At 36.2% G+C, this 26,681-nt stretch overlaps 1 protein-coding gene across 1 annotated transcript in view; it reads left to right on the plus strand.

The window, feature by feature from the left end:
• The window catches only part of LOC121316706 (peroxisomal multifunctional enzyme type 2-like), a 51,852-nt gene extending 26,117 nt beyond the window's left edge, over positions 1 to 25,735 (plus strand). The window contains exons 11-18 of the mRNA XM_041251841.1: positions 8,569 to 8,634; positions 12,260 to 12,329; positions 13,034 to 13,140; positions 13,869 to 13,955; positions 14,235 to 14,321; positions 17,984 to 18,122; positions 23,784 to 23,911; positions 25,305 to 25,735. Coding sequence (XP_041107775.1) covers positions 8,569 to 8,634; positions 12,260 to 12,329; positions 13,034 to 13,140; positions 13,869 to 13,955; positions 14,235 to 14,321; positions 17,984 to 18,122; positions 23,784 to 23,911; positions 25,305 to 25,394 — 774 coding nt within the window. The 3' untranslated portion in view covers positions 25,395 to 25,735. The remainder of the gene's footprint in view (positions 1 to 8,568; positions 8,635 to 12,259; positions 12,330 to 13,033; positions 13,141 to 13,868; positions 13,956 to 14,234; positions 14,322 to 17,983; positions 18,123 to 23,783; positions 23,912 to 25,304) is intronic.
• The last annotated feature ends 946 nt before the right edge of the window (positions 25,736 to 26,681 follow it).

Here is a 26,681-nt window from a genome sequence, read left to right on the forward strand (position 1 = left end):
ATCTCTCTGTTGATCCTGAAAGATGATGTTTAAGAGTAAATTTAAAAATATACTGTATATATTTTGTGTGTGTGTGTGTGTATGTATGTGTGTGTATATATATATATATATATATATATATATATATATATATATATATATATATATATATATATATATATATATATATATATATATATATATTTCTTATGTGTATGTTACATGTTAAATCAAGCCTAAAGCCAGAATCGCTTTTACACAGAGCAATCCAGAACAGAGGTGGGCGGGCGGGCTACCGATCCAGGAGAACAGAGACCAGCCTGTCCTCTCTTATCCACTCCGAATTGGTGTTCAGAGTCCAGTGGGAGCGGTCAGACCCAGTATGACGCCCAACCGTGTCTGGCCAGTAGGGTTCGCTGTTGTGCGATGAGGAGAAGTAATCCCTGCCAGTTTCCCATCCCCCACCCTGGGAGCGTCAGACCCAGTATGACGCCCACCTCTGGGTCCCCAACAAAGTTCGGCCTCTTTGCACAGCCTGGACATGAACTGGCACCGTCCAAGCTGTGTGACTCATCCTGCGCTCCCAGTGGCAGTGCTTTGACTGGGTGTTTTAATTATATGTTTGGACTAGTGTAGGCTAAGTCTTAGGAACTGTAGATCACAGCACATGAGAAATGAGTACATACTATCTACCTAGATCACAGCACATGAGAAATTAGTAAATTTCTGGTTCAAGTGTTTTTTACAGGAGGTTAAATGCATCATATCCCATTTAGACATTGCTTTGTAGAGCTGCATTTTTTCATCTTAAAACCTTTAGTTTTTGTAGTGTCAGTAGTAACATTAATGCTTTTCAGCTGCTAAAGTATAAAAAAAAAAAAACAGGAAGGTCATGGCTATTGACAAGTGTGCTCTTTTATACCGTTCTGTGTGGTTTGTCTTCATGGAGATATTTTCTTCAGGTCATTGAACCGGATGTATTTTACTATTGTGGAAAAAAAAAAAAAAAAAACACTGCTGATCAGGCATGGGCAAAGCTCATTTAACATACATTTAAACACTGCCTTGTCAATTTTGAATCTCAAATGGTGTACAGTAATTGTGTTTTGCAAATACACTCGTGATGTGATTTGACAGTGAACTGCAGTGCATTAAAGGCATGTTTTTCCACTCTCAGACATTCTGTTTATAACCCATCTCTTTGTTGGTCCTGAAAGATGATGTTTAAGAGTAAATTTAAAAATATACTGTATATATTAAGTGTGTGTGTGTGTGTGTGTGTGTGTGTGTGTGTGTGTGTGTGTGTGTGTGTGTGTGTGTGTGTGTATATATATATATATATATATATATATATAATATTATTTAATATTTAAATATGACATATATTAAGTGTGTATGTGTGTATGTATGTATTATTAAATCTCTTTAATTTGGACCAGGTAGTGTAATATTGATTTGTTTGGATAATCAATTTATTTCTGTAGAATTGCTATAGATTTAATAGTGCTCTTGAAAAACAGTCACATCCTCTGTTAGGTGTAATTATCTGAATATATTTACTGGTGTCTTCAGCGACTGCATAGGTTCATTTTTTGATAGAGAAAAAGGCGGCTATCTTAGAAATATTAAAACTGCTCAAGTACTATATATAAGAAAAAAAAATCAAAGGCAGAGCAGCGTAATAGATTATAAGTGGGAATACTTCCTGTCATTTGAACCAGTGAGGATGTACTTATTTTGGGACGCGCAGAAGCCACCACTAGGTGTAGCCCATATCTTCAGATTTGCCTTGTAGTCCGGCCATAATTTGATGATCTATCAATAGAATGTTGCTTTTATTTAGAAATACCATATTCCTCTGAATTTAAGATGCAGTCCACATTTCCCACCCTCAATGTGAGGAAAAAATAAAACGTCACATAAAGGTGCATTTACAAAGATGCATCATCAGTTACTCATATAAAAAAATGACGTATGGAGGCAGTTTGCGGCCGGCTGCTGTCTCGCAGAACATTACAGTTATGTGATGCTTTTCATTACCAGTTGTGATTACTCATACCTTGTGCAATTATCTGTGGAGTACAGTAACCAGTATGATTAATTCATTGACCTTCCTTACATTACTGCATTGACCCTTTATTGTTCTGGGTATGTTGCCACGCCTATTTATTGGACACTGGGTAGCAAATGGTTAATATTGTTTCTTTGGTATAAGAAACAAAACTGTTCTGTACATAACAAAAATTGCTCCATGTTTTTAGTGTTGTGATTGTAGTATGAATCTTAGTTTTCAGAATCTACAACAGTTTTTCACATTTTGTAAGAATGTTTTGTGTTATATAGAGGTTGCATGTTAAATATGATATGTGCAGTATTATTTAAATAATTTTCTATGGTATTTTTTATTGCATAATTTACAAGGGATGTTACCCAACAAGAGATGTTCTTTATACACAGGGTGCATGTTATATTTTAAAAGTGACGGCATTTTATGTGATCGCCTAAAGAGAAATACCTTTGCATTCAATTGTTGCAAGTTTAGATGCTCGGATAGACTAATGATGAGAATGTAGCACGTTGTTAGATCTGATTGGTGTTTGCTGGCAGTGATGTTGAAGTAGAATAAAATTGGACCTTATATTGTGGTGTACTAGATGTCGTAGTTCAGACTGTTAAAAATAAAGGAGGAACTGTCAGGGTATAGTATAAAAACAATTCTTTATAAATATTATTTTTAAACCAGCATAGAATTTCAATGTGTGTGTGTGTGTTTGTTTTTATTTTTTTTAGAAGACACACAGTTCCCTTTCAAGTACGAAATGTAACCATTACCAAAATGGGTATTTACCTCAAAGACCCAAAACCTGAATAAAATAAAATACTTTGCACTCCGTTTTATAAGAATCACATCCGTCCCAGATGATTTGATTCTTATAAGTGGTTGATTCTTAAAAGCAGACCGATATGATTACTGTGGTGAAGTGCTGCAGAATCAGTATGATAGTTTGAGAAAAAGAGCTTTGTTCCCTGAAGGTAATGGGTTGACCACTAGATGCCATGGGTTCCCGCATGTATGCACACCTCCGGAAAATCCCATAGTTGTTTCCTTAACAAATCAAGGATAATGGTCAATTGGTTAACTTCTTGTTACAGTTAATGACACCTCGATAAAAAGGGCTTATCCAATAGCTTTGTTATATGGGTAATGAGTAAGGAAGTGGAAGCATGCGTGCATTGCAGAAGAAAGAGAAAGAAACCAAAACCAAGGAGTGAGAGATCTGTCTGTTCCAGTGCTACACTGTTCAAATAAGTAAAATAGTCACAGAATGTTTGTAGTTCCGGAGGGAACATATGAACAGTTTTGATTTGTATTTGTTTAGTTTGGTAAAGGGCTTATCCATCCTGACATCAGACAGGGACCACACAAAGTATTATTCAGTTAGTGCTCCAGATGAGAGCTAGGCTTATTTTGTTTGTTTTGTTTTATTACAGTTGTTTTCCCACCGCATTGTAAGAAAGATTAAAAAAAAACAAAAAAACACTGGTTTTAAACTGTAAATCACGACTCAAGCCTGATCACTTACACTGCCCTTGGCTACGTCACATTACAATTAGCAAATGGACCTCCACGCATCAGCAGCTTAAATACAATATAGAAATGTCTTTGGTGCTCAATCACTGGGGACAATACATCAAAACAAACACGATTATATTTACTCATGGCTGCAGAATCTTATTTTACTACAATATACTGGAAGCTATCATCTTGTGAGGGTGCCTGGTTTAACTGCCGTGCGGTATTGCGTGTAATGGCTTTTGAATAAAAATTACATTATAGTTCAGTATTTTAGTGTCAGAAATACCACTGCCTTTAAGCATCTGCGGCTTACTTTATTTTCAGTTGCGATGCAAATCTCAGTTTTTCACTAAGCTCTGCAACCCCCCCTCCTCCTCACTGCAATCCCATTTCCTTTACATGTGTGTCACACAAGAACCGTTTGTGTATTTACTTAAAAATAATCACTGTTTTAGTTTTACTAATTCCACGTATTTGCACTACAGCCTGTTGTTTGTTACATCCCGCTACAACCTTGTGCTCCGTGTGAAGACAGTGGCTTGAGTTGCCCCTTCCCAGGTATCAAGCAACATAAGTCTGGTGACTTTGTGCTCTCCCCCCACGCTACAAAAACTCCGGCTGGAGTTATTTTATTCTCGTTTTGGCTTTGTCTAATATTCCAAGACAGTTGTATAATTTAATTGTATTATTGTGTGAGCGAAATATTTTTCTTTTCTCATTATATTTTCCTGCATCACGTGCTGCGGCCCACGTGTAGTGAGAGCACCTGCTGGGCTCAGTGGCGCTGGCAGGACCAGGAGGCTGCTTCGGAAATCCCTCCCACAGCATCTCGATGCCGTTTTGGTGGCAGCTTTCACATCACCATAATGAGGGCTGTTAGTTTACTTGTGTAAGTACTAACCGAGTGGTTTTGCCAGTAGCCTGTACAGGTGGGCATCCCTGTAAACTGCAAACTGCGTGAACCTGTACCAAGGTCACCGACCAACCCGGTACCATGCCGTACCAAACCGGGACTGAGGTTACCGCACCAGAGCTGTGCCGCTATAAACTGAACCGGTACCTTTACTAGGTTCTACAGACTAAATGTCATGAATCCTCAAACCCTGGCTTTGGACCTAGTGTTAAGGGCAGTTTCCGAGTCCACCCTTCCGAGAACAACCCAGGCTACTTCTTACTGGTGTCCCGAATGGTAACACCCAAGGCAGCCTCGGCTTAGCCTTGTAGCATTCTGGTCGTACAGCAATCTTGCCCTTGCAACAGCTTGGGTATACTGACCCATTCGGTAATAGTTACATTTCGTACTTGAAAGAGAACTTTAGGTTATTATTATAATCCTGGTTCCCTGAAGTAGAAATATAACCATTAACCATCAAGTTCTCTGTGTCCATGATTGCAGCAGGCTTTAAGGAAAAATAATGCATGTTCTGTGCTTGCAGTCCTTTTATGCCCTCAGGGGTGAGCATGACTGCATCACAGACGCTCTGCGACCTGCTTTGATATATTATATTCAGGTTTTGGGTCTTAAAGAAGTTAAAACCCATTTGGTAATGGTTACATTTTTATTTCAGGGAACCAAGGTTATGATAATAACCTAATGTTTTTAAACATGGCCTATATCTTTTAGACATATTATATACAGGCGATCCTCGACTTACGACGATTCGACTTACAATGCATGGCACTTACGAATCTTTTGTATTATTAACCTGCTTCGACTTTACGACATCAATATGGCATTTACGACACTGAGAGACCTGAGCCATGCATCATGTGCGCATGCTCGGTGTCCGAACCGCTGTACCTGTCGTGGTCGCCCTGACTTAGTCTAGCGCTTTTTTTTTTTTTTTTTTGTTTTTTTTTTATGTATGTAACTTTTTTTTTAAAATGTATTTGCCGTTAACAATGTCTAATAAGAGCAGTTGACTCAAAATGATACCTAAGCTGTGAACTCTGTCACATGATGAGGGGCTTAACTTCAGACGATCGTATTTCCTACTAGGAGTACCACATACACACACTGCACGTCATTGGAAAGCCCCGAGTCTGTACTTTTAAACAAGTCAGGTTGTTGTCTGTGTAATATGCACATAATCACTGGGTGTAAAGAGTTAAATAAATATTTGCATGAGTACACTATAACGGGTAGATTTTGTAAAACTATATTATCTGGCTGAAGAATCAGGAACGTACCCAATTTATAAAATTGTTCCTATGGGAATATGTGCTTTGACTTATGACGCTTAGACTTACAACGCGACTTCCAGGAATGAATTGTGTCATAAGTGCGAGGGCTGCTTGTATTTGAATTTATAAAATGGCTTTAAATAACAACCTCTGATTAGTTAAACAGCATCACTTGACCATATGAAATAGTCGTATTATAAGCGGTATAAACCACTTCGAGCCTTGCGGTTCCCATGAAACATACACACTTCTGGGTGCTTAAAGGCCCTTTGCTTCGCCTAGGCGTGTATACATTTCATGGAAACCGCACGACCCGTCGTGCTTTATACCTTAGTATAAAAACTTGAGTTTATCCTGTTCCAGTAAGAGCCTGTGGAAAGTTGACAGAGGGAGATAACTTTTTAGATATTAACAAAATTGTATTAAACGTTCTTGTTGAAATAGACAATACAGTTCTTTTGAAAAATGTTCCAGATACATAAAAAGGACTTCTTGTCCAAAACTAAGAGTTTTATAAGCTTCTTTTAGTATTACTAGGACTACCATTGAGTATTTTCTAGTTATGTACGACCTATTATATTTACTTTCTTTGCCAAATGTTGAAGTCCCAGCTTTTTAAAATTAAGAATTAATGCATTAAGTGGTAAAAGCTCATTGGTTGTGGTGCAATGCATCAACTAAGGTAGCAGAGGACACTTGGGACCAAGAGCCACAGTAACAACTCTCTTTTGGATGACAGCCAATCTAAAGGTCAACCTAAAACCACAATAGCCAACAGCACTAGTCTTGCATGCTACAGTGGGAAATGGCCTGTCAACAGTTTAATTCAATCATTGATGTGCTAACTCTGGTAATATATAATGCTTGCAGGAAGACACAAGACTTGTTCACCAGTGTTGAAGCTTCAGTGATAAATGCACTGTATCCTAACATAGCTTATACATATTAAGGTTTCTGTACCTACAAATTACTTGAAAAATAACTTGGCTTTTTTATAAAGTTTTCGATTTATAAAAATCTAAGTACCCCATTTACGAAGCTAAGATATTTTACAGTTTTAATTGAGCCAGACTTTTATACTATAGATTATATAGCGCTAATCTTATATATATATATATATATATATATATATATATTATATATATATGATGAGCATCACTTCATGCGATTAAATGCCCAGCTACATATGGCAATATGTTCTATAAAAGTACCCTGTCCAATTTCAACCAAATGTCTTCCAAACATAAGGAGATACATCTACAAATATATCACAAGAAACACATGGTATATTACCAAATTAGACAGAAAAAATATCTGGACACCAAAATGTGTTTAAAAGTGGTTTCTGTAGTTTCAACCAGATTTACCTTTATAACGTAGTCTTGCACATTTTCATATACTAAATCTAGTTATAATGTGTATCTAACGGAGACTTCTTTAAGTGGTTAAATTAAAATAGTTCAGGTTTTGTATTCAAATAAAGAACTGTCTGAAAACCCACTTAAAGGGACAAGTTTGTGATTTCTGGTTCCAGAGATGGATTGTTTATCTGTCACAGATAGCTGATATTGCCTTGTGCCTTAAAGAATGAAGGTGCGCCTGATATGGATTGAACAACCAGCTTCTATATATTGGAGTACCAGTAACCCACAAAACAACATCTAATAGCATTACTAGAGAACACTAAAAGCCTTATTAAAATATAATAACATCAAACTGTTTAATAAAAATAAATCCATAGTACATCACTCCAAAATTAGGAGAAACATGTAAAATACAACAATTTTAATTTTAATTAATTAAAAAATATATATATATATATCTATATATATATATATATATATATATTATAATATATATATACACACACACACACACACACACACACACACACACACACACACACGGCTCTGGAAAAAATTAAGAGACCACTGCAAAATTATCAGTTTCTCTGGTTTTACTATTTATAGGTATGTGTTTGGGTAAAATGAACATTTTTGTTTTATTCTATAAACTACTGACAACATTTCTCCCAAATTCCAAATAAAAATATTGTCATTTAGAGCATTTATTTGCAGAAAATGACAACTGGTCAAAATAACAAAAAAGATGCAGTGTTGTCAGACCTCGAATAATGCAAAGAAAATAAGTTCATATTCATTTTTAAACAACACAATACTAATGTTTTAACTTAGGAAGAGTTCAGAAATCAATATTTGGTGGAATAACCCTGATTTTCAATCACAGCTTTCATGCGTCTTGGCATGCTCTCCACCAGTCTTTCACATTGATTTTGGGTGACTTTATGCCACTCCTGGCGCAAAAATTCAAGCAGCTCGGCTTTGTTTGATGGCTTGTGACCATCCATCTTCCTCTTGATCACATTCCAGAGGTTTTCAATGGGGTTCAGGTCTGGAGATTGGGCTGGCCATGACAGGGTCTTGATCTGGTGGTCCTCCATCCACACCTTGATTGACCTGGCTGTGTGGCATGGAGCATTGTCCTGCTGAGTGTGTGTATGTGAGATCCTATATATATATATATATATATTATATTCTATATATTATATATATATATATATGTGATATATATATATATATATAATATATAACATATATATATATATATATATATATATATATATATATATATATACACATATATATATATGTGTGTGTGTGTGTATATATATAGTTTAAGCTGCTGTGTTCTTGTCTAAAACTGTATCTTTACAGTGCTCCACATTGCGGCCATAACAATCCTAATAAATAGCCAGACTGAGATTTTACTGTTCTGGTTTTAAATCATTGCTCTGTATCTTCCTCCAGGGCACGGTAAATCCACCGAACAGACCACCAGATGCTGTGATGACTGATGAGACAAGCAGGGATCAGGTAGAGTGTTCACAGTCTTTTCATTAGTATTTACCCATTTAGCTGGTATAAGCCCATATACTGTACAGGTCGGTGAACTCTAGAGCAGTAGTGAACATTTGTATTTGATTTCCTTTCTTGTACACACAGCAATAAGGAGAAGTCTGCGATTCTATGAAAGTAAAGGGGCTGCAAAGTGATTTTCTAGTGTGTGATTTATTGTAAAAAGCACTGTCAGTTTAAGAAAAATCATTTTAAAAAATACACATTGGAGGGCAATCCACCCTAGGGGTAAAGGTATAGCAACAAAAGACAGCAAAAAAATAATTTCTTGTTAGTGTTCAATACTAAAAATATTTTTTTGTTTTTTCCCATGCCATATATTAAATGTAAAATAATCTATTTAAAATGGTGAACATCAAAATCCCATTGGATTGAAAAATAAAAATAATAATAATAAAGTACTTTTATATTAGAACATAAGAAAGTTTATAAACGAGAGGAGGCCATTCGGCCCATCGTGCTTGTTTGGTTGTTAATAGCTTATTGATCCCAGAATCTCATCAAGCAGCTTCTTGAAGGATCCCAGGGTGTCAGCTTCAACAACATTACTGGGAAGTTGGTTCCAGACTCCCAGAATTTTCTGGTAAAAAGGTGCCTCCTATTTTCTGTTCTGAATGCCCCTTTATCTAATCTCCATTTGTGACCCTGGTCCTTGTTTCTTTTTCAGTTTGAAAAAGTCCCTTGGGACGACATTGTCAATACCTTTTAGAATTTTGAATGCTTGAATCAGGTCGCTGCGTAGACTTCTTTGTTCAAGACTGAATATATTCAATTCTTTTAGCCTGTCTGCATATGACATGCCTAATAATTCTGGTCGCTCTTCTTTTCACTCTTTCTGAAGCAGCAATATCCTTTTTGTAGCAAGGTGACCAGGACTGAACACAGTATTCTATATGAGGTCATACTAATGCTGTCTAGATCATTTTGAATGACCTTTGCTGCTGCCACTGTGTTTACCACTCCACTCCTTCTATTTTTGGCTCGTCTGTAAATTTAACAAGTTTGTTTATTATACCAGAATCTATATCATTAATGAAGCTTATGAATAACAGAGGACCTAGTACTGATTCTTGTGGTACTCCACAAGTTACCAGTGGTAGGCATACCTGACCATTTCAATCCAAAGTGGTGAAGGAGCTTATCCACAAACCTAAGGGATTAATATTTTCAGTTTAGAGTACTTGTCAGTGGAGCAAAGTGCTTTTCTGCAGCGTGGTTGGGAGTTCAGAGCATTCACCTTTATCCTATACTGATGAGTAACTGGTCAAGAACAAGTAGATATATTTAGTTAAGTATATCTGTGTTTTCTAGTGAATGAGGAGAAACTGAAAAGCCCCTTCACATTCTTTGTACAGATGTTAGACAAAAAAGGGGACATACCTTGCACCCCCCTATATGTATTCTGTAATATAAAATCCACATGCACTGCTGAAGGTCTGACTGGCTTTGAGAGAGGACTGATTGTTAGAGCTGGCTTGATAAGTGCTTCTCTATTTAACTTATACATGAAGCATTTGGCCTGGGATAAAGAACAGACTTGACCGCAGTAATTGTTGAGCAATGGTCGTGTATACTTCGTGAACAATTTAATGATCTATGTCCAGCCAGTTACCCCACCTTTCTGACGTAGTTCTCCAGCATTCAGTATGTCATTCTCCCATTTACGTATGTATGATGTGCCTCAGTTGCTTTTCTTATCTCACTCTTTCCTCCTTGCTGACTGTAAGGATGTAAGCTTTCTTCACTGTTAAGTACTGAACTCTTGACAGTTGGTAGAGTCTCATAGTAACTTTAAACTCTGCATTTCTGCCCTTGTCATTTATTTATTTTGAAAAACACATTTCATATTCTAGCTGCACTTGCTCTGGTTATTTCCCTGTTCCACGCTGCTGTTCACTGTGAGATAGCGTGGCTCCCACATCAAGTCAGGCAGTAAAAAATGTTTACTTGGGACAGAAGATTTAAATCAAGAATGTTCCACAAATCAGCAGCTGACCATCAGTTACATTTATAATAATAATAATAATAATAATAATAATAATAATAATAATAATAATAATAATAATAATAATAAACAAGCATATGCAAGCATACTAACACTAAAAAAAGCCACTGTTGTTTATCATACCCAGTTCTTTATGGCATTAGGAAAGTTTTTGCACCAAATTTACAAATCCATTGTGCTAAATTAAGTTCACTGAACACATTGTGATGTGCGATTCTTTCTTTCAGGGTAGTAGCATTTTATTTGTTGCCAATATAATGGGTACTGTGCACCAGCTATGGTAATGGTCAGTTTATCCTGTATTATCTGCTTGGTAATGAACAAACTGAAAATTCACCCACTGTGGCTGGTCCCAAAGCACAAGTGTGCTTTTCCTTAACCTTTGTGAATATTTTAAAATCCACCTCTCCTTGCCCCAGGGACAGCAGTCCTCCTGTCACCTCTGATAAGCCAGCTTAGTTAACATCTACATAGAAGCTCATGCATTAGTTTGAAACCTCTTGCAGGGGAATTTGAATTATTGCACCTGAGTGCACATTTTCAGCACTTCAAACCATGATATCTTAGGGATTTCAGCATCTGTGGAAAACCTTCAAGTCAAATCTGTTTAATGAAAACACAGATTGATATTGTGCTATTTATTTATTTTGACAGTCAAATCATGGTTTTCAGTAACCAAATTCACAAAACCCAAAAGTGGCTCTGGATTAAAAATCCAGCTGTAGAATGAATAGCATTACCTAAAGGTATTGCTGCTCATAAAATGATCAGAGCTTTGGCCTCATGCCTCACATGTAGTGAGGCGTTTAAAAATCACAATGCGTGATTGGCTAAACTCCATCACATTACATGCTAATGAGCTGATTCATATGGGGATCGCTACACCACAAAACTCTTTTCCATAGCCCCCGGCAATTACCACGGAGATCCTCAGCTATTTTTAGTAATTTTTTCAAATTTGTAAGTATAAAATATGCCTTATTGTAACATTGTGTTACTGCTACTTCATATAGTCAATCTGTTTATTAGAGACTGTTCTTGCACAGATACTACAAGATAAAAACGTATCTCTAAGCTGTTTGTTTCTTTTTTTTACAAGATAATACGTATTTATAAATTGAGCAATGTCTCTATTTCATCTAGTGTGTCACCATTTGTTCCCTACAAAATAAGTTCAGCAGCCCTCTGGACCACTTGAATTGTAATGTTGTTTAACAGCTTCATAATGAGCTTTAGTAGCATTTATTTTACATTCACCTGAAGTTTAGAAGGTGGTCCTGTTTTAAATAATAAATAAGTAATTCTGAACTTCACAATTTACATTCTGGATTTGCTTTGCAAAGCCTAAATAGATGATTTCCTTGTGGTTTTGATTTAGACCTGCAGATTGTAGCAGCAGGTGTTGCGAACAGAACTTTCATTCTGCACAGTTGTGTTTGCCGTCAGTTGTTTATTAAAATAAAACATTAATTAATTGGGTTGTATGACAGGCTCATTATGACTCACTCTTGCTCAGCTGTGTGCATGCCTTGTAATTAAAAGAAAAGTGAAGGCTCATTATGTTATTTCCCTCAACAGGCTGCTTTATATCGGCTCAGCGGGGATTGGAACCCCCTGCACATTGATCCCAGTTTTGCAGCAATGGGAGGTAAGATGAATGTACTGCTTTGAGTGAGAAGTCACTGGTGGCATTTGCATTACATTTCCACTTTAACAGTCTGTGAGCCCAGATCCATCAATTAAGTGCCCATTTTGTTGAATGACTGCTTTGGAAATGGGGGGTGGGGGAGGTTCATGAAATTTACCTCAGTCACAAATATGCAGTAATTGGAATGACAAGTTGAAGGTTGATATGAGGAAATCATATAACATTCATACCACTGCAACAATAGCTTTATTATATTGGGCTTTAAAAAATAACTTCAGCCACAGAAAATTACTTTTGACTTGTTTCTCTGCTGAAAAAAAAAAAAAACAGATCAGTGACCTGATTCAATTGTGGCTGTTGAATTGTCATTTTTGTTTTGTCCTGAAAGAAATAATTATACAGGCTAGCTGAATCTGGATGCCACATTTCATTTATTAAAGTAATTCAGTCTGTAGATGGAACAGGATTACAAATCATGGGCTCCTACCAGCCCGCACTAGGCTTTTGTTACCTTTCATTGCTGAAAAGTGGGTCATATATTTTACTCTAACATGATCACGATCGCAACGGATGGGGCCTAGGGTTCAAAGGTCAATTTCCTCAGAGACAAAGTCCCCCAATGTAGAGTAGCCTCTTTTGATTTTTCTGTTATCATATTTTTTTTTTTACAATGATTTGTAAAGCCTAAGAAATTTTTCTTTTAGGGTTCAAAAAGCCTATATTGCATGGGCTGTGTTCCTTTGGATTTGCTGCTAGACATGTTTTGAAGCAATATGCAGACAATGATATACTACAATTCAAGGCAATTAAGGTAAGGACCATAGTTAATCAGCAGCAGAGTGTTAAAACCACATGCTTTGCTATATGCTATCACGAACCCTGATTAGAGGACATTTCTGTCTCATACTTGACCACCCTTTTATAGCTGTTATAAACCTTTATAACTATTAAAGTACTGATTTTGTTTTTCAATCTCATCCAATAAGCTAGGTATTCTGTCTGATAACATATTTATAACATTATTGCTGAACTGTTTTATAACGTTACCTAGCTTAAGATACAAATCAGGAGGTGAACTAAGGACAAGTTTCAAGTACGCACAGTAAATACAATGCAATATCCATGTCCTTGCTTTCCCATTTAGCCATGAAAGTGAATGTATTTGGGGACTTCACATCAATATATATATATATATATTATATATATATATATATATATATGAATATATTATATATTATATATATATATAAATAGTTATATATATGTTTTTTTTAAAAAACATAATTAAATTCTACCCAGTCCCTCGAGTAACCACCTTTCCAGAATTCGTTTTACTGCTGAACTCACTCTAAATATATATCTGAAGATGAAACAGATTTGTATTAAAATAGGTGTAATATGATATGTAGTATAATGTAATTTCCCAATATGTGTGAAGCTACTTTTGTACTTGCTTTAAAAAGAAAATGCATTGCATCTAATGCTATATTATTCTAAAGTGTGTGTACATTTTTACCAGTCTGGGCTTGAACTTTTTAGGTACGCTTTGTAAAACCAGTCATTCCAGGACAATCACTGCAGACTGAAATGTGGAAAGAAGGAAACAGAATCCACATTCAAACAAAAGTTAGTAGAAAGTTTATCTAACTATTATTAAGTTAGTAGAAAGTAAAATGTATTCATGGTATTGAGTCATTTCACATCCATATTTGTATTTCACATTAAAATAAAATAATGATTCATTTTTGTCTCTTATATCTGTATAAATACTATGTGAATGTATTGTAGAGTAAACAGGTGTTGCATAGTTATTGTATAATGATGTTATATACCATTGCACTTTTCCAAACATTACACTACTATACAATATAGAGTTTTTTTTTTTTTTTTTTTTTTTTTCTGTAGGTTAAAGAGACTGGAGATGTTGTTTTAGCAGGAGCATATGTAGATCTGAAAGGCACTCTGGATAAAACTGCAGCTAAGGAACCATTTGTGGTAGGACATGATTACCTGTTCTGTGTGAACATTGTTCATGCTTTTGACTTATTTCTGATAACTTATTTATAATCCCACACAACCAGAACTGTATATGTAATTAAGTCTTTGTATTTGAACAATGAAAAGAAACCAAAAATTGATTGAAAACGTGCAATTATTGCTTCAAAAACCACAATAGGACAAAAAAGCTTTTCGTAGCTGAATGCTCGATTCCATGCTTATAGATTCCACTCTCCAGTGAGGAGAGGTTTGTCTGTTCCACCCGCTATGTAGCCCGATCGGAAACATTGTCACCCCAAAAAGGTGACAAGATAACCCAATAATCCACCGTGCAAACTGTCCAAATGAATCTCCCATTGTTGTGAAGGGCATTGGACATGTGCATAAGCAACATAACATTTTTTGTATTTTATCTAAAACTTTTCTTTCTTAATTGTAAAAATGGAGGTACCTGATCACCTGTGATCTTCCCCTTCCTTACAGCTGCACTGGGTAGGTATTTTTCAAGTTGTAGTTTCATGGTCTAAATGAAACTATACATGGTACTTTATTTAATTCATTTACTGGGAAGGGTGGTTGTTGTTTTTTTCAGTTTCCGCTGTGACAATTTTAACTTTCTTTGTACTTTTTTCTTTATTGTCCCAACATATTATTCTATTTTTTTCTGTTTTCTTAACAATGTTTATAAAATATATTACTTCAGATAAGTTTTTTGTATCAACACTGTTAAGGGGAAAAAGTTTTTATTTAAAAAAATATATATATATTAAAAATATAAACCTGAAAGATCATAATTGGATAAGTTTCCACCCCCTGAGTTAATACTTGGTGGAAGCACCTTTGGCAGCAATTATAGCTAGATTTAATTGCACACCTAGATTTGGCAATATTTTACCATTCTTTATAAAGCTTTTCAAGCTCTGTCAAGTTCCTTGGGGAGCGCTGATGGACATCAATCTTCAAGTCATGCCACAAGGTCGGGACTCTGACTGGGCCACTGTTCCTTAGCCATTCCAGTGTAGCTTTGGCTATGTGCTTTGGGTCGTTGCCATGCTGAAAGGTGAACGTCCATCCCAGTTTCAGCTTTCTTGCCGAGGCAGCAGGTTTTCCTCAAGGACTTCTCTGTACTTTGCTTCATTCATTTTCCCTTCTATCCTGACAAGTGCCCCAGTCCCTACCAATGAGAAACATCCCCATAACATGATGCTTCCACCACCATGCTTCACAGTAGGGACGGTGTTCTTTGGGTGATACGCTCTGTTGGGTTTGCGCCAAGCATAACGCTTTGCATTTAAGCCAAAAAGTTCAATTTTAGTTTCGTCAGACCACAAAATTTTTTTTTGCATACTTCAAACGGGATTCAAGGTGGGCTTTCTTGAGTAATGGCTTCCTTCTTGCCACCTTACCATACAGGCCAGATTTGTGGAGTGCTTGGGATATTGTTGTCACATGCACAGTTTGACCAGTCTTGGCCATAAAAGCCTGTAGCTCTTGCAAAGTTGCCATTGGCCTCTTGGTAGCCTCTCTGATCAGTCTTTTTCTTGCTCGGTCATCCAGTTTAGAGGGACAGCCTGATCTAGGCAGGGTCTTGGTGGTGCCATACACCTTCTACTTCTTAATAATCGTTTTGACCGTGCTCCAAGGGATATTCAAGGGCTTTGATATTTTTTTATACCATCCACCTGAGCTAATTTAGGATTTGGATCCAAGCTATTTCAGTTTATATTTTTAATTAGTTGTCTACAAATTTCTAGAATCAGTAACAGCGGTTTGCAGCCCTAAACAATAAACACAGGTATCTCTCCCATAATATACAAGCACTGTCACCAGTCCTGGGTTCGCGCTGTAGTGCTCGTGGTGGGTGATACAGTTTATAGCGTGACAATGGTGTGCTGTCCCGGGTTTAATGCTGGCCATTAGCGACAGCTCCGGAACCTGTAAGCCGTCTATAAAACACACGTAACAACTATAGACAAGATGAACAAAACAAACACTTACAATGTTTTTATAGGCTACTGCACGGGTCATTCCGGGTTATATCTCGTAACCAAAATGAAGGAGAAGATTACGATTCTCCAGCCCATATATGCTATCACGCGTGACCCTTTGGTAAATTATTGCAGCTGCCTTTATTGCTTGCTGCTACTACCTCATTTACCTTCCAGGTCAATGCTTTCCTGCAATGAAGTCTCACTTTCTTCCAGGCTGATCGACTTCCCGACCCTGGAAAAGAATTGTCAGGCCAGCCCGTCCAAAGACTTGGCTTCCTCCCTTTCGCTACTTAGTACCCTCACAGGTCGGGAGGAAGATTTCCAACCAGAAAGCATTATATTTCCGTCACAGCACACTATATATGCTATATGTACTATAAGAATATCACACACATTTGCAGAGCTTTTAGTGGTGTTATAGTAATAAAATATGACTTGGATCGCATCATTGAGGAGTTTGGTGATGAAACGAGTGATCAGGAGAGGATTTATCAGTATGCACGTCTGTAAAAAGGTATGTGAAAAATACAGCAAACAAGGGGTGGAACTTGGCTGGAGATGCAGTACTGATGTCATTTTGCCATGCAGTGTCTTTTAAACCTGTTTTACTCGGGGGGGGCTGGGGGGTGGAATTAAAAATGAAACTGTGCATGTAAAATAAACAACGCTTGTGAAGCACTGAATAAACTGACTGCAAAGGGTTAATGCACTCCAGTGCATGCCAGGATTGAATGAGTGTAGTCTCGTTTGAATGTAAAATTAGTCACAGACCGCATTATGTAGCAAACCACTTAAGCAGAAGGATGAAAATGGAAAGTTTAAGAGGTTTTCTTGTATCCACTGTCCAAGTGAGTTCCAGTACCAGAGAAGTGCATCTATCCTGCTGTACGACCTGCGTGCTAAACATGTTTTCACTTCTCAAAATATTCTAGTAGTTCTTCTGCTACAGACAACAACAATACAATAAATCAAATCTGTCAGTTTCAACAGAATACTCTTTTAGTAATTCAGTATCGCTGCAAACCCATGAATCAAGCTAAATCCGATACTATAACCAGTGCTGTTGCAAACTCGATAGCTACCAACGGCAGCCCCGTTAACATTGGATCTTTGTTTTATTTCAGTAACCACATTTATTTTTAAACAGTATTATTTACAATTATGGAGGATATAATGTTATGAATGTTGAATGTTTTGTTTTATTTAGGCAATTTCAAGCTATTAATAAAATAAAGATTATTATTATTATTAAAACAACAATGAAAAACATCAGTTTATGAGTAACTGATAATAGTAAAGTGAATAATAAACTGAATCCATTGTGATTTAGCAGTTGGTTCAAACTGTTTACCAAAGCTGGATTGTAAAAAAATATAAAATTATAGAGGATCCAGAAATAGGAAAACAGGATTTTTATGCTTGGTTATTATTATTATTAATTAATTAATAATAATAATAATAATAATAATAATAGTAATAATAATAATAAAACAAACGTATATGAGATTAGTGCAGTAATTGAATCAATGAAATATGCGATTAAAACAAAGATTAACTGTGTATTTTTTTTTTTTAAATCTCAAGATTAATTGCAATTCTTTTTGTTTTATTGCTTGACAGTCCTATATTATTTTATGTATGCCTTTTATTTCCTGTGTTTAGCAGGCTAGGGGTCTCCAGAGTGACCTTGTCTTTGCAGAGATTGGCCGCCGCATTAAAGGTGTTGGTAAAGATTTGGTAAAGACAGTCAATGCTGTCTTTGAATGGGAAATCACGAAAGATGGAAATAATGCAGCACAGTGGAGTAATTAATTCAAAACTGTTGATGTACATGTTTTATATAAAGTCTAAATATATTCTGTTAAGATTATTATTGAACTGGATTACTGTACAAGGAGCATATTTTACAAATGTCCATGTTATTCATATAATATATACATTTAAAGTAAGCAGCGTGAATGTCATCTAATTGTTCACATTTACATTTCTTTACTTTTTGATGGCATTTTCTAGTCTGCAGTCAATTTTAAGGGTTTGCACACAGGGAATTCTTAGGTCCTGTGCTGAACTGCTGTCTTCATGCCATACAAATCATGTGACAAAATGGCCTTCCAACTGGGCTAGCTCAGGTTGAGTAAGTGGGGCTGACAGAGTTTAACAGTTGTTTGGTAAACGTTGAAAGTAGAACGTGATAATTAAATATTAAAATACATACAAATCGTAACAAGTTGATAAATCTGCAGTATCTCCCAAATTGATAGGCCCAGGAATAATCTGAGTAAGTTTTAGCTTATTCCAGTCATGTACATCTCTGGCACCTCCAGGTAATATCCTTGAGCATGGTGTCAATTAAAAAGCCAACCAAGAAAGGATAACAAAAAAAATTAATAATAATAATAATAATAATAATAATAATATAATAATAATAATAATAATAATAATAATAATAATCTAAACCACATGAGATGCAAATGATTTGTCCTTTTTTGTTTTGCCAGGGGTAATGCACTTCGCCTCTTATTACAATCACTAAATGTTGGAGAAATATCAATGATTAACTCAACTCATGGCTATAGTATGCCAAAAAAGTAAGTTATAAATGTACATTGCCTATAGAAAGACTACATCCCCTTTCAAGTTTTTCACCTTTTGTTGCCTTATAGCCTGGATTTTTGTTTCTTCATTTATCTACAAATCCTACCCCACAACTTCCAAGTGAAAAATATATTCTAGACATTTGTAGAAATGTAATTAAAAATAAAAACTGAAGTAGCTTGGTTGGATAAGTGTCTACAAAACAATCCTAAATTAGCTCCGGTGTAACCAATTGCCTTCAAAATCACACACCAAGTTAAGTGGCTTCCACCTATGTTAAATTGTAGTGATTCGCGTGATTTCAGGATAAATTCAGCAGTTCCTGTAGGTTTCCTCTTCTGGGTAGTGCATTTCAAACCAAAGACTCAACCATGAGCATGAAGGCACTTTCAAAAGAACTCCATGACAAAGTTGTTGAAAGGCACAGATCAGGGGATGGGTATGAAAAAATGTCAAAGGCCTTGAATATCCCTTGGAGCACTGCAAGACGATTATTAAGAAGTGGAAGGAGTATGGCACCACCAAAACCCTGCCTAGATGTCCCTCCAAACTGGATGACCAAGCAAGAAGGAGACTGATCAGAGAGGCTACCAAGAGGCCAATGGCAACTACAGGCTTTTATGGTCAAAGTGTGCATGTCACAATAATATCCCAAGCACTCCACAAATCTGGCCTGGATGGTAGGGTGGAATGAAGGAAGCCATTACTTAAGAAAGCCCACCTTGAATCCTGTTTTGAAGTATGGAAAAAAAAAACACTCTGACGAAACTAAAATTTAACCTTTTGGCCTAAATGCAAAGCGTTATGTTTGGCGCAAACCTAACAGCGCATCACCCAAAGAACACCCTCCCTACTGTAAAGCATGGTGGTGGCAGCATCTTGTTATGGGGATGTTTCTCATTGGCAGGGACTGGGGCACTTGTCAGGATAGAAGAGAAAATTAATGGAGCAAAGTACAGAGAAGTCGCTGAGGAAAACCTGCTGCCTTCTGTAAGAAAGCAGAAATTGGGATGGAAGTTCACCTTTCAGCATGACAACGACCCAAAGCACATAGCCAAAGCTACACTGGAGTGGCCAAAAAGGTAAATGTCCTTGAGTGTCCGAACATTTGTGGCATGACTTGAAGATTGTTGTCCATCAACGCTCCCCAAGGAACTTGACAGAGCTTGAACAGTTTTGTAAAGAAGAATGGTCAAATATTGGCAAATCTAGGTGTGCAAAGTTGTTTGAGACCTATCCCAACAGATTCACAGCTGTAATTGCTGCCTTAGGTGCTTCCACCAAGTATTAACTCAGGGGGGTGGAGACTCATCCAATTATGATCTTTCAGTTTTATATTTTTAATATATAATTTTTTTTCTCATAAAAACTTTTTTCCCCTTAACAGTGTGGAGTATGGTACCTTATGTGCATTTTCAAAACTAATTCAAGTCCAAGTTTACGTATTGGTTGAATGCTTAAATCTGACAATTTAGAGGGTTCATTTGAAGAAAAAACCGTGGAGTGAAAAAATAATATACTTAGTGTACAACATATAAAAATGCATGTGAGTGCATCTGTAGTTGGAAGTGTTGTAGATAGGCGGACATTGAGATTTATGTAATCTATGAATATGTGAGTATCCACCTAAAAAAAAAGTAAGTTTGATGCATTGTTTTACATTGCTTAAAAATAAATAAATATATAAAATTCTACCCTACAACATTAAAGTTTTTATTTTGTTATATCTTTAAAATGTTTATTATTTTTGCCTGTTCAAATTGGCTTCCTTGCAGTAAAAATCCCAGTTCAATTTCAGCTGGCAGGAAGGCAGTAAACTGTACACTGACATTCACTATTGTTTGATTAACACCACTGTAAAGATTTTTATTTTTTGGACCATGCTGCGCATTAGCTGACCTGAGTGTAATGCTGTTGCAGTCCCTCTTTAAATAGCACATTCCCTTGACTTACTCGAGTCTACCGAGACACAATATATATTCAGGAGGGTTTTTAGATGTGTAAAACACGTCTTTTTACTTCAGAAAATCCATGCATGCATTCCTTCGGCTAGTATTTCCTGCACCGAAGAGGGTTTTAAAGGTCAAGAATCAAACCTGACTCACATTTACAGTTCTGCATTCAAATGCACATATACATGTACATAAACATCTGATCCATTTTGCTAACAGAGTGTGCAGATTCCACCAGACACCACAATTAAAACTTGTATTGAGCCCAGGGGTGGGTGTGATCATTGCAATCTCGGATGTATACAGAGGAAACATACAGTCAACGATTTAACAAATCCACTCAGTTGCAGTAGCAAATAAAATACCTCTCTCTAATGGCATGACAGACATCTCGGAGGGCTCCGGACAGGTGTTTATCAGATGCCATTGCAAAAAAAGAAGTGCAGATCAAACAGATGTGCATGGTGGAAGAAAAAAGTGTTTTTAAATTAAAATTATTACAACAGTTTGCCTTGTGGCTCAAAGTCACTGATCATATGAAATTGCATTTCTTGCTGAAGCATTTCGGTGAGATGAAATTACTTGGAATTTTTAAATTAAAAATAACACAAGAACAAAGCAGCACTCATCCAGGTAGTTAAACGGGTGAATGGGAGGATCAATTGATAACAAAGGTCTTCACTGCACGCTCTTTAATGGTCCACAACACTTTATTGAGAATAAAACAATGAAATGGCAAATGTTTTGACTGTTCCATTACAAAGCAATGGCTGTATTTTCAAATGATACAGTGATTGTTAGGCACTAAAGCATCTCGGTGAGCTCAACAAAGCATTGATCAGCCATTATGTGCTTGAGGCTTTTTTTGATTAGATTTAGATTTTTTTTACTGTGCCACCTAAGCTTTTCAAAATAAGCTTAATACACCAGCCACTCAATATATCGCGGGTGTCGGGGTCCAATATAAATACGCGGTATATCGAGGGCCGCGATATGGTGAGAGACCCATAGAAAAACAAATAGGCTAACAAATGCTGTACAACCACTCCCCTGTTTTCTAAGGGGTGTCAGGGTCCAAGATAAGTCCTCTACGCAACCCACTTTTTCATTTTTTGGGTAATTGCTTCTCATCAACAGTCTCCAATTAAATTTCATGAATCCATCTCTCCTTTCTCAAATGCCCAAACCTGCTGCTTTGAAAGAATCCATTCACAACATAGGAGGCTTGTTGCTAGGGAGCTGACATCACATGAACACTTTGTTGGCTAAAATAAAAACCGCCTCAGCAAGTAGATACTTTATGTAACTTGCTTTGTGTTATTTTGCAATACATGTGTATATGATAACTGTTAATAATGCTTTGTTTGGTATATTTGTGTTTGTGATGAACAGTACCAAATAAAATGCACAGTAATTCTAAGTACCTATGTATATTACAGCTAAAGCATACACAGTTAGACAGTAAAAATGGGGAGCCAACTCCAGGACCACGATATATCCGAATCCACAGTATAGTGAAGGGCGATATAACAAGGGGTGGGTGTATTCTGAAAGAGAATACTTTAAGAAACTGCAAAGTGTCTGTTTTGGAGGATTTTGTACAAATTGTAGCAGTACCATAGATTTGGGAAAAGGAGTTTCAGCTACTCTGCTGTAGCACTGGGTTGTATTCAGTCTGAGGCATGTGTCTACTGCATAGTTTTATTGAGAGATATGCAGTAGCAGTCGTCATCATTAGGCTATATAAGTGTAGAATTCATAAACAATTTGACAAGGTGTAAAATTTAATTTTTCTGTGAAGGTCACAAAGCAGCAACACCTTGAGGTTCCACATATATTATTCATTATGTCTGCCAAGAGTGTTTTATTTGTTCAGTCTGAATACCTGACACCTCTGACTAGGTACTTCTTCAGTTTGACGGATGACAGAATCAGGCAGTGCATTATTGCAGAAATATCCTGGCCCCTGTTGTAACCCGTGCTCTGCTTGCACTGGACAAACAAAGGGTTACAACCCACAGACTGTTCATGTGTTGCGAGTGTGAAGTTCTGAAGAGAGAGCTTATTTTTATTTAAAATATTTCACTAAGAAAACCGTATTGAGATCATGTGGTCCAGCATTCCCTCTAAGCTTTCTAGATACTGAGAAAGGGTAAATTCAGTGAGAAACCGTCGGTCGTGCTTTAACCCTTTTGATATATTTTTGTTGCATTATACAATTTTGAAACAATATTCCAACCCAAGTATCTCAACAATTTTACAATTTACTTAAAATTCAGATTTAATTCTGCAGAATGCTAAGCAGAGGCCAGCAATGACTATCTTGATGTCAAATCTTACATACCTGCTGGATGCCACTGCTTTAACTGTTTTGAATTTTTTTCAATCACTAAGTTAATGACTTTCAAATGAATAATCAAGAGTGATATAAAACATTTATCTTAACTACTGTATGGCTGTGGCAATGGAATAACTCCACTGCCTTAGCTTCCTGGCTTTTACTAGAATTGATTGCATTTTCTTTTGATAATTCTTAATTGTAGTTTTTGGAATATTATTATTATTATTTTTATTTTTATTTTTTTTACTGCAAGGTCCAGAACATATTCCTTCTACAAGCTCCTTGTTTCTTTTCTAAAATTATTATAACAGTTTATTATGACTTTGTGAAGTATGCAGTGGAACAAAGCCTAAACATGTTAAACATAGTGCATGAAATACATTGCATTATTGTGTATGCAAATTATATGACTGTTTAAAAATAGTCTCACTCACCTTTGATCCATGCCACTGTGCCAAATGCCAAGCTAAAGGCAGGATAAGTGTATCCTGCCTTGTTGTAAGAAAGGTGAATGTCTGTGTCAATTTTTAAGTTTTGTTATACTGTAAGCTTAATTTATAACATTTACTGTAAATGTAACATAATGCCATGTATTCCTTTGGTAGCTATCGATCTGAAGAAGCTGAAGAAGAAGCTGATTTTACTTTTAGCCTTTCCGATGAAGATTTCATGGAAGTTGTTCTGGGCAAGCTCAATCCGCAGAAGGTAAAGAAGCTGTTTTTTTAAAATGATTTGCTTTGGTAACGTTTTGAATTAAGGTATTGTAGAAACCACATTGTAGTTTGTTATGGCAGTAGATTGTTTCCTTGGTTGACATTATACGTGTGTTTCTTAAACTTAGATGATGGCTAATTATCAGTATTTATTCAGCATTCACATTCCACTACATAAACTGCTAAAATGTCATTAATTATTTCAGGTGCTGATAATTTCAGAAGATGATATATTTTATAAATGAGATATGTTTCATAGATCAATTTTACTTTTTCAATCCTTAGATCAGATATGCCGTTCTCCTTGCATTATTCCCCTGGGATGGTTTGTTATCAAACGATCTTATTTCTAGTTGTTCTTGTTGCTGCTGTTGTTGGTCTTGTGATCTAAAATTACAAATCTTAAGATACTAACTCAATATATTGTATATAGGCTTGTGTCTATTGGGCTGCAGATATGATAGCCCATAAGGGTATTGTTCTGTTTCCAGAAGAATGCTTTTTACAGCAAGCCCAGGGGGATCTGAGTAGAGGGAGCCCTTCAAACCCATCAGACACTTTAATTATGGGACTTTCAATAGTACTGAAATACATTCCGTTTAGGTACAATACTGTATTCTGCAGTGTTCTGCATACACAACAGAACCTTTTCTGTGTAATAAAGCTTAACTTTTACATGTCAAACTACACCAAGATGATTCATTTGAGTGTAGGAGGTTGTTTTAAGCACAGAGCAAGCCTCTCACTCCCATTCACAATAATGAGTAATAGCTTTTCTTGAGGCACAATCTGAAGATCAGAATAATGCAAAAAGTCACTTTGCTTAACACACTAGTTCAGCAGTTCTGACAGCGCAGTACAGGGTTTTGTAACCGTATGTTTAAGGCCAAGTCAGGTGAATCAGGTAGAATGTTTTGAAAGTTCCAAGCTACGCTGATTTCTGCACAGGTTGAAACACTTGTTAGCCAATGAGATTGCTGCCTCTTTGCTATTTTATAAAGGTGTTATTTGCAGCAAATGTCTGTTGTGGACCAGAAACGTGCAGTATTTTACATGGTGTGTAGTTTTATAATTTAATCATTTTAACAAGAAGAGCTTCCAATTGAAACACACGTACAGGGGTCTACCACTTGAATACGTTCTTAGCAGAATTATGTTTTAACAGGATTCATTTTAATTCTAAAGAGATCTGATATACATATATGTATAAATAAATGTAAATATATGAAAATGTAGCATTTTAGCTTAAGACTTGGCAACACACTTAGTTTTTATTATTTTGATTTTACACCCAAATTATGTAATATGTTACATTAAAAAAAAAAAAAAAACATTTGAAACCATTAAAGATTCTTGTTAAACAGCACTGCATTTTTATTCCGCAGGCATTCTTTGCAGGAAAGTTGAAAGTGAAAGGTAATATAATGCTGAGCCAAAAACTGGAGACCATCTTGAAAGACTATGCAAAACTGTGAGACTACATTGTGACCACTGCTTACGGATGCTAGCAAAAAACTCACCTGCCTTTTGTTTTCTTGAATGAAACAAGTCAGATGGGTTTGTGTTTATACTTGTTAAATGCACTGTAACCAACCAGGATGATCAGCTTGACTAACCGTTTCAGAAAGGACAGCATTACTTTCCTTTTGTTATTGTAAACCTTTAATTGAAAATGTCATAACTGTAAATAAAGGCCCTCATAAACAAAAAGGTTTAGGTCTGATAATCTACAATTGTGAGTGAATTTAAAGATTGAATATACAGTATTACTTCAATTTGGCCCAACCCTCGTATTAAAGACGCCCTCATATTGATGCCGCAGTCATATATCAGCTTCATAATAGAGGCCGCCCTCAAATAAACGGCTCTAGAAACATTAAGGTATTTTTTCTCACCCTACTAAAAAAAACACACACACAGTAAACAAACAAACATGCAACACTGACTATGTACATGTAACTCACTGAAGAGACAGGAGCCTCAATCTAGCATGTAAATTACAAACTAATGCGGACACACATAGTAAGCACATTTTATTTTAAGGTAGTACAGTTTTGAAAGATAATGCAAGATAAATACATCCAGAACAGCAGTCCTTCTGAAGTTCTTATAGGTGGTTTTGTTTTTAGTTCAGTTGTAATTCACATACTCAATCTTGTACAAATAAAAACAATATGCTTACTACCTATGAGAATATTTAGTTTCGGTTTCTCTTATCAGAGAAATTACAAACAAGCAAGTTACAGTGGGGGGGGAGTAGTAGTTTTTACAGAAATCAAACTGATATTCTGAGGTAATTTTTGGGGCAGAAAAACATGTATGTCACACTCTTGGATTTAACTGCCAGACCAGCATTGTCCTGCCCCTTAACAACCAATACACACTTCTGATTCTCTGGTACAGTACTCTCCTGACCTTCCAACTCCCATCTAATAGGCTTTTGGTAACTGTCACCGATAAATGTACTTTAGTCAAAGTAGGTTAGCCACACACGCTGCTACATACAGGTAGGCTACCGTATTACAAAAAATAAGCAACGGCAATACTTCTAAAATGTAATAAATCATGTAATAAAATAGTGCAGCGTTTGAAAATCATAGTATTATCAATAAAGGTCGCCCTCATATAATCGGCACCCTCTTTTAAGCACTGCAGTCATTTTGATCAATTCAAAATAAACACCACAACGCCAAATTTAAGTAATACAGTATTAATAATTTTGGACCTCTGTACAATGTAGATGTTGCTTGTAGTCCAATTTA

This window comes from Polyodon spathula, chromosome 1, assembly GCF_017654505.1.
Source record: "Polyodon spathula isolate WHYD16114869_AA chromosome 1, ASM1765450v1, whole genome shotgun sequence".
NCBI lineage: Eukaryota > Metazoa > Chordata > Actinopteri > Acipenseriformes > Polyodontidae > Polyodon > Polyodon spathula.